Source organism: Trichechus manatus, unplaced genomic scaffold (assembly GCF_000243295.1).
Source record: "Trichechus manatus latirostris isolate Lorelei unplaced genomic scaffold, TriManLat1.0 scaffold00027, whole genome shotgun sequence".
Lineage (NCBI taxonomy): Eukaryota > Metazoa > Chordata > Mammalia > Sirenia > Trichechidae > Trichechus > Trichechus manatus.
This window is the reverse complement of record NW_004443963.1, coordinates 6,187,010-6,196,330: the sequence shown is the minus strand read 5'-3', so window position 1 is coordinate 6,196,330 and position 9,321 is coordinate 6,187,010. Positions and strand designations below refer to the sequence as shown.

General features: G+C 38.8%; 1 protein-coding gene across 1 annotated transcript in view; it reads left to right on the top strand.

Annotated features, from left to right (window-relative positions):
• Positions 1-9,321, top strand: part of SLC41A2 (solute carrier family 41 member 2) — a 167,112-nt gene that overhangs the window by 86,787 nt on the left and 71,004 nt on the right. The window contains exon 6 of the mRNA XM_004373780.3: positions 2,920-3,066. Within this exon, the coding sequence (XP_004373837.1) occupies positions 2,920-3,066 (147 nt within the window). The remainder of the gene's footprint in view (positions 1-2,919; positions 3,067-9,321) is intronic.

Below are 9,321 nucleotides of genomic sequence, written 5' to 3'. Positions count from 1 at the left end.
CTGCCTCTTGATCTATGTACAGGTTCCTCATGAGCACAATTAGGTGTACTGGAATTCCCATTCTTTGCAATCTTATCCATAGTTTGTTATGATCCACGCAATCGAATGCCTTTGCACAGTCAATAAAACACAGGTAAACGTGTTTCTGTTATTCTCTACTTTCAGAGAGGATCCATCTGACATCAGCAATGATATCCCTGGTTCCACATCCTCTTCAGAATCCAGCCTGAATTTCTGGCAGTTCCCTGTCGACCTACTGCTGCAGCCGCTTTTGAATGATCTTTAGCAAAATTTTACTTGCATGTGATATTAATGATATTGTTTGATAATTTTGGCATTCGGTTGGATCACCTTTCTTGGGAATAGGCATAAATATGGATCTCTTCCAGTCGGTTGACCAGGTAGCTGTCTTCCACATTTCTTGATATAGACAAGTAAGCACTTCCAGCATTGCATCCATTTGTTGAAACATCTCAATTGATATTCTGTCAGTTCCTGGAGACTTGTTTTTTGCCTATGCCTTCGGAGTGCGGCTTGGACTTCTTCCTTCTGTACCGTTGGTTTCTGATCATTTGCTACCTCTTAAAATGATTGAACGTTGACCAATTCTTTTTGGTATAATGACAATGTATATTCATTCCATCTTCTTTTGATGCTTCCTGCATCATTTAATAGTTTCCCCATAGAATCCTCAGCTATTGCAAGTCGAGGCTTGAATTTTTTCTTCAGTTCTTTCAGCTTGAGGAATGCTAAGCGTGTTCTTCCCTTTTAGTTTTCTATCTCCAGCTCTATACACATGTCATTATAATACTTTACTTTGTCTTCTTGAGCCTCCCATTGAAATCTTCAGTTCTTTTACTTCATCGTTTCTTCGTTTTGCTTTAGCTACTCAACGTTCAAGAGCAAGTTTCAGAGTCTCTTCTGACGTCCATTTTGGTCTTTTCTTTCTTTCCTGTCTTTTCAATGACCTTTTGCTTTCTTCATGTATGATGTCCTTGCTGTCATTCCACAACTCGTCTGGTCTTCAGTCATTAGTGTTCGACGAGTTAAATCTACTCTTGAAATGGTCTCTAAATTCAGGTGGGATATACTCAAGGTCGTACTTTGGCCCTTGTGGACTTGTTCTAATTTTTTTCAGTTTCAGCTTGAACTTGAATATGAGCAATTGATGGTCTGTTCTGCAGTCAGCCCCTGGCCTTGTTCTGACTGATGATATTGAGCTTTTCCATCATCTCTTTCTGTAGATGTAGTCGATTTGATTTCTGTGTATTCCATCTGGCAAGGTCCATGTGTATAGTTGCCGTTTACCTTGTGAAAAAGATATTTGCAATGAAGAAGTCATTGGTCTTGCAAAATTCTACCATGCGATCTCTGGCATCGTTTCTATCACTAAGGCCATATTTTCCAACTGCTGATCCTTCTTCTTTGTTTCCAACTTTCATATTCCATTCACCAGTAATTATCAATGCATCCTGATTGCATGTTCTATCAATTTCAGACTGCAGAAGTTGGTAAAAATCTTCAATTTCTTCATCTTTGGCCTTAGTGGTTGGTGCATAAATTTGAATAATAGTCATATTAACTGGTCTTCCATGTAGGCCTATGGATATTATCCTATCACTGACAGCATTGTACTTCAAGACAGATGTTGAAATGTTCTTTTTGACGATGAATGCAACACCATTCCTCTTCAAGTTGTCATTCCCGGCATAGTGGACCATATGGTTGTCTGATTCAGAATGGCCAATACCAGTCCATTTCAGCTCACTAATGCCTAGGATATCGATGTCTATGTGTTCCATTTCATTTTTGATGGTTTCTAATTTTTGTAGATTCATACTTCATACATTCCATGTTCCAATTTTTAATGGATATTTGCAGCTGTTTCTTCCCATTTTGAGTTGTGCCACATCAGCAGATGAAGGTCCTGAAAACTCAACTCCATCCACGTCATTAAGGTCGACTGTACTTTTAGGAGGCAGCTCTTCCGCATTTGTCTTTTGAGTGCCTTCCAACCTGGGGGCTCATCTTCCGGCACTGTATCAGACAATGTTCCGCTGCTGTTCATAAGGTTTTCACTGGCTAATTCTTATCAGAAGTAGACTGCCAGGTCCTTCTTCCTAGTCTGTCTTAGTCTGGAAGCTCAGCTGAAACTTGTTCTCCATGGATGACCCTGCTGGTGTCTGAGTACCTGTGGCATAGCTTCCAGCATCACAGCAACACACAAGCGCCCACAGTAGGACAAACTGACAGACACGTGGGGGCATTTCTGACTACCACTATGTAAACACATCTGTTTTTGTTGGTCTTCTTCCCAGTTGCTACACATACTAAAAACCAAACCCTGTTGCTTTCAAGTTGATTCCGGCTCATAGCGACTCTATAGGACAGAGAAGAACTGCCTCATAAGGTTTCCAAGGAGCAGCTGGTAGAGCGGCTGGTGGATTTGAACTGCCAACCTTTTGGTTAGCAGCTGTGCTCTTAACCACTGTGCCACCAGGGTTCCATTGTGTCTGTGTGTGTGTATGTGTGTGTATCATGTCTTTCTTTCCTGTTTCCATACTTTATTTGAGAATTAAAATTAAAATCTTTGGGTTTGATACACACGAGTACATTAAATCTAACACATTCATGTTACTGAATTTGAAATTGTTTTAGCCTTAATGTCATTTTACAATAGCTTTTCGCATTTCTAAATGCAATATTGAACTTCTCAAATCTTCTGTGATCCCCACTTGGAGTTTGTTGAGAGGCATTTTGCCAGAGTATTAGCATAAAATATTTTGTTGCCTTAGCTTATCTAAGAAGTAATCTAACTGGAAATGATATACTATTTGTTTATCCTGTATATTTAGGTATTTGTGGAATTGATTTTCTTTAAATCACAGCATAAAAAGTGATGAATATTCTTTCTTCTAGGAATAATAATGGTTGGGGTTATCGTTGGTTCGAAGAAGACTGGTATAAATCCTGATAATGTTGCAACACCCATTGCTGCTAGTTTTGGCGACCTTATAACTCTTGCCATATTAGCTTGGATAAGCCAGGGTTTGTACTCCTGTCTTGGTAAGTTGACTTGAAAATAAATATAGTGTGTTATTCAGAGTCTCTCTCTCTCTCTCTCTTTTTTTAAAATAATGTTTTATTGTGTTAAAGGTGAAAGTTTACTTAACAAATTAGGTTCCTTTTTTAACAATTTCTTCACAAATTGTTCAGTGACGTTGGTTACATTTTTCACAATGTGTCATCATTCTCATTCATTCCATTCTGGTTGTACTCTTGTTTCCCTGGTACCTTACCTTTTCATCTTTGGTTTAGAGTAATGTTTGGCCCTTTGATCTCATATAGATGATTTTAAAGGATTATTAGTCACCGGTGATATTCTTTATTTTATCAGCCAATCTGTTATTTAAGTAAAAAGTGACCTCGGGATAATTTTGGTTTATGGTTTACAAAGTATCTTAGGGCAATAGTGTCTGGGAGTCTGTAGTCTTAACTGGTCCAGTAAGTCTGGACTTTTTAAGAATTTGAGTTTCTGTTCCACATTTTTCTCCCATTCCATCAGGATCCATTTGTTCAGAATAGTCAGTAGTAGTAGCTGGGCGCTATCTAGTTCTTCTGGTCTAAGGGTAGATCAGGCTGTGGTTTGTGTAGACTGTTAGTCCTGTAGACTACTTTCTTTTCTGAGACTTCGGTTTCCTTCTTTCTCTTTTGTTGCAGACAGAAGAGACCAATAGTTGTAGCTTAGACCAAAATTTTTTTTTTTTTGAACTTTATACATACGTGTACAAAGACCAACTGGAAACAAGAAAATAATTTTATTGATGCTTCATTTCTGGGAGGCTGTAAACATACTTTTCTTTGTAGAGATAGAGCTTTCCTTGGAGTGAATGTGCCCATCCACACTCGGAGAGAAGCTGCCTCTTGGGCTGGAATTCTGGGCCCACAAAGAAGTCGACAGGGGCCATGTTGTTGTTGTTAGCTGCCATTGAATGGGCCCCTGACTCATGGAAACCCCATTCGCAACAGAATGTAAAGCTGCCAGGTCCCGTGCCATCCCCGTGATCACTTGCAGATCAGACTATTGTGATTTGGGGGAGTAGATCTCCAGGCCTTTCTTCTCCAGTCTCTTTAAATCAGTATTATTCAGCAATCCCATGAATCTGTGGTGGCCTTCACCCATATTAGTACCATTGTTGAAGCTGATTATCATAATTTATTGATGCTATTTGTTGTACACCAACTATGTGTTGTGGTTCTGACATTTTTTTCTAATCTTCACAATAGCTCTATAAGATAAGGATTATCATATCTAATTTCAGATGAGGAAACTGAGGATTATAGAGGTTATGTATGTTAACTCAAGTTTATACAGCTACTGGTAATAAGGTTGAACCCATATCTGTCATACGCAGTGGTCTCTACTCTCTCCTCAATACATGCAGCCAGCTAGGAGTCATACCAGATAGGTGTCAAACCTACAGTCTTCTGATATGTCTGTTTTACTACTTTCATACAACATAAGGTCATGGTGGTACTTGAGTGGCAGAAACGGTTAAGCGCTCATCTACTAGCTGAAAAGTTGGTGGTTAGAACCCACCCAGAGGTGCCTTAGAAGACAGGTCTGGTGATCTGCTTCCAAAAGTCACAGCCTTGAAAACCCTGTGGAGCATGGTTCTACTCTGCATAGATGGGGTTGCCATGAGTCACAATCAACTCGACAGCAACTAATAACAGTAGAACATAAGGTCATAGTGATACTTGAAATTTAATGGGTTTTTTCCTTATCAGAAACCGACAACAATGAGTAGCCTCATGGCAATTAAAAAAAGAAAAAAATAACTATGAAAATTAGCCTGAATGTTGTATAAAGTTGGAGTTATATATGTAATTCCTGATAAGTAGCTATAGATTATTTATAGACTCTAATGAACTGTTTTAATGCAAATTTATACTCTGGGACTATTGTCAATGGTAAGTACATGATTTGTGAGTACTGGTTTAATGCTAAAAGTTGGTTGTGGTTTTATTTTTTTAGATTTAAACTTCAAAGAATAGAAAGAAAACAGAAACCCACAATATACAAGAAAAAATAGTTTATAAGCCAAGCCAGAAGCAAACATTTATTCATATGTTTTCACTCATTCTATACAGATTTATGGTGTACTTCAGAATAAATCTAAAGTACACTTTGTTTGAAGGAGTAAGAGTTTCACGTATATGTTCTTGAACTAAAGAAAAGGTATTAACCTATTAACGACAATGATTTTCTCCTACTTTTGGAGATATCAAGAGAAGCTTTATTTAGTATACAAAATGGTCTTAAGTTATTTAATGAGTGGCATAAAAACAATACTAGAGTCCTGGTGGTAAACAGTGGTTAAAGCGATCGGCTGCTAACCAAAAGGTTGGCAGTTTGAACCCATCAGCTCCTCCATGGGAGAAATATGCGGCAGCCTGCTTCCGTGTAGATTTACAGCCTTGAAAACCCTATAGGGCAGTTCTACTTTTTCTTGTAGGGTCACTATGAGTCAGAATGGACTCAATGGCAGTGGGTTTAGTTTTATAAAAACAATATGCAATGAGACTTGACATATGTGGTCTGGGAAAATGTTTTCTCCTTTAGTAGATGAAGATGTATCTCCTTGAAGTAATATATAAGGCAATAAATGATCAAAGGCCGAAATGTAAGATCTTGTTCCCGTAGGTCTTGGCTTTTTGTTGTTGTATATATGTATGTATGTATATATCACAAGAAATGATACATGTTCAAGTATATTCAAGATAATGTTCAGTTACCTTCTCTGCCACTCAGAAAAGCATAGAAAATGATAGTTATGTTGTTAAAGGGATAACCTTGACTCTATACCATTGAGGAAATAGTTGGTCTCCACTCATCCCGTCAGTTTGTCGCAGTATGGCGGCTTGCTTGTTGCTGTGATGCTGGAAGCTATGCCACCAGTATTTCAAATACCAGCAGCATCACCCATGGTGGACAGGTTTCAGCAGAGTTTCCAGGCTAACACAGACTAGGAAGAAGGACCTGGGGATCTCCTTCTAAGAAAATTAGCCAGTGAAAACTTTATGAATAGCAGCAGAACATTGTCTGATAGAGTGCTGGAAGATGAGCCCCTTAGGTAAGAAGGCATTCAAAATACGACTGGGGAAGAGCTGCCTCCTAAAAGTAGAGTCGACCTTAATGGTGTGGATAGAGTCAAGCTTTCAGGACCATCATTTACTGATGTGGCACGACTCAAAATGAGAAGAAACAGCTGCAAACATCCATTAATAATCAGAATGTGGACTATACGAAGTATGAATCTAGAAAAATTGGAGTTGTCAAAAATGAAATGAGACGCTTGAAGATAGATATCCTAGGCATTAATGAGCTGAAATGGACTAATACTGGCCATTTTGAATCGGACAATCATATGGTTTACTATGACGGGAATGACAAATTGAAGAAGAATGGTGTTGCATTCATTGTTAAAAAGAATGTTTCAAGATCTATCCTGAAGTACAACACTGTCAGTGATAGGATAATATCCATACACCTACCAAAAAGACCAGTTAATACAATTATTCAAATTTACACACCAACCACTAATGACAAAGATGAAGAAGTTGAAAATTTTTACCAACTTCTGCAGTCTGAAATTGATCAAACATGCAGTCAAAATGCATTGATAATTATTGGTGATTGGAATGCGAAAGTTGGAAACAAAGAAGGATCGGTTGTTGGAAAATATGCCCTTGGTGGTACAAACAATGCCAGCAATCACATGATAGAGTTTCTCAAGACCGATGACTTATTCATTGGAAATACCTTTTTTCAACAACATAAATGGTGACTTTACATGTGGATCTGGCCAGGTGAAATACACAGGAATCAAATAGACTACATCTGTGAAAAGACACAGTGGAGAAGCTCCCTATCAGTCAGAAGAAGGCCACAGGCTGACTGTGGAACAGATCATCAATTGCCCATATACAGGTTCAAGTTAAAGCTGAAGAAAATTGAAACAAGTCCATGAGAACCAAAGTATGACCTTCAACTTATCCCACCTGAATTTAGAGACCATCTCAAGAATAGATTTGACACATTCAACACTAATGACCAAAGACCGGACGAGTTGTGGAATGACATCAAGGACATCATACGTGAAATAAACAAAAGGTCATTAAAAAGACAGAAAAGAAAGAAAAGACCAAAATGCGTGTCAGAAGAGACTCTAAAACTTGCCCTTGAACGTAGAATGTAGCTAAAACGAGTGGAAAAAATGATGAGGTAAAAAAAGCTGAACAGAGATTTCAAAGTGTGGCTTGAGAAGACAAAGTAAAGTATTATAACGAAATGTGGAAAGACCTGGAGTTAGAAAACCGAAAGGGAAGAATGTAGTTGGCATTTCTCAAGGTGAAAGAACTGAAGAAAAAATTCAAGCCTTGAGTTGCAATATGGAAGCATTCTATGAGCAAAAAATTGAATGACCCAGGAAGCATCAAAAGAAGATGGAAGGAATACACAGAGTCACTGTACCAAAAAGAATTGGTCAACATTCAACTATTTCAAGAGGTAGCATATGATCAAGAACTGATGGTACTGAAGGAAGAAGTCCAAGCTGCACTCTGAAGGCATTGGCAAAAAACAAGCTCCAGGAATTGATGGAATGCGAATTGAGATGTTTCAACAAATGAATGCAATGCTAGAAGTGCTTACTCTTCTCTACCAAGAAATTTGGAAGACAGCTGCCTGGCTAACCAAATGGAAGAGAACCATATTCATGCCCATTTCAAAGAAAGTTGATCCAACAGAATGTGGAAATTATGAAACAATATCATTAATACCACATGCAAGTAAAATTTTGCTGAAGATAATTCAAAAACGGTTGCAGCAGGACATGGACAGGGAACTGCCAGAAATTCAAGCCAGATGCAGAAAAGGATATGTAACAAGGGATATCATTGCTGGTGTCAGATGGATTTTAGCTGAAAGCAGAGAATACCAGAAAGATGCTTACCTGTGTTATTGACTGTGCAAAGGCATTCAGTTGCATGGATCATAACAAATTATGGATAACATTGTGAAGAATGGGAATTCCAGAACACTTAATTGTGCTGATGTGGAACCTGTAGATAGACTGAGGCAGTGATTTGAACAGAATACAGGATACTACAGGGTTTTAAACCAGGAAATGTGTGTGTTAGGGTTGTATTCTTTCATTGTACTTATTCAATCTGTATGCTGAGCAAATAATTAAAGAAGCTGGACTATATGAAGAACAAAGACCTACAGCCTTCAGTATGGATTATATCTCAACATAAAGAAAAAAAAAAATCCTCATGACTAGACCCATAAGACCCTCCTTCATGATACATGGAGGAAATATTGAAGTTGTCAAGGCTTTCATTTTACTTGGATCCACAGTTATTGCCCATGGAAGCAATAGTCAGGAAATCAAGCGATATATTTCATTAGGCAAATCTGCTGCAGAAGACCTCTTTAAAGTGTTAAAAAGCAAAGATGTCACCTTGAGGATTAAGGTGTGCCTGACCCAAGCTATGGTATGGTATGCCTCATGTGCATGTGAAAGCTGGACAATGAATAAGAAAGACCAAAGAAGAATTGATGCCTTTGAATTATGGTGTTGGTGAAGAATATTGAATATACCGTGGATTGCCAGAAGAACAAACAAATCTGACTTGGAAAAAGCACAGCCAGAATGCTCCTTAGAAGTAAGGATGGCGAGACTTTGTCTCACGTACTTTGGACGTGTTATCAGAAGGGACCAGTCCCTGGAGAAGGACATTATGCTTGGTAGAGTAGAAAGTCAGTGAAAAAGAGGAAGACCCTCAACGAGATGGATTGACACAGTGGCTGCAACAATGGGCGCAAACATAGCAATGAATGTGAGAATGGCACGGGACCGGGCAGTGTTTCTTTCAGTTGTACGTAAGGTTGCTGTGAGTCAGAACCGACTCGAAGGCATCTAACAACAATAACAACTCCATTAAACTCAACAACCCACTCATAGGCAATAGCTGGACACCTGTAGCCCTCTCTCTCCCCCCAGGAACAGCCTACTAACTGGACTGGGGAAAGGAGAATGTTATCAATAGACTGGATCCCATAGCCAGTAAGGGCACAAGATAGGCATGCTTAGTGCTCCTTTCCCCAATTTTACCAATTAGATAAGGCTCTCCCAGGGGGAGAAAAGAATGAAGGGTTTCTCCCCAGCCTTATTGTTGTTGTGATTAAAAAGACAAATTCTGTGAGTTTGGCCAGGAACACTGGGATTGGGAGGTATGGATAGATGGAGGTTT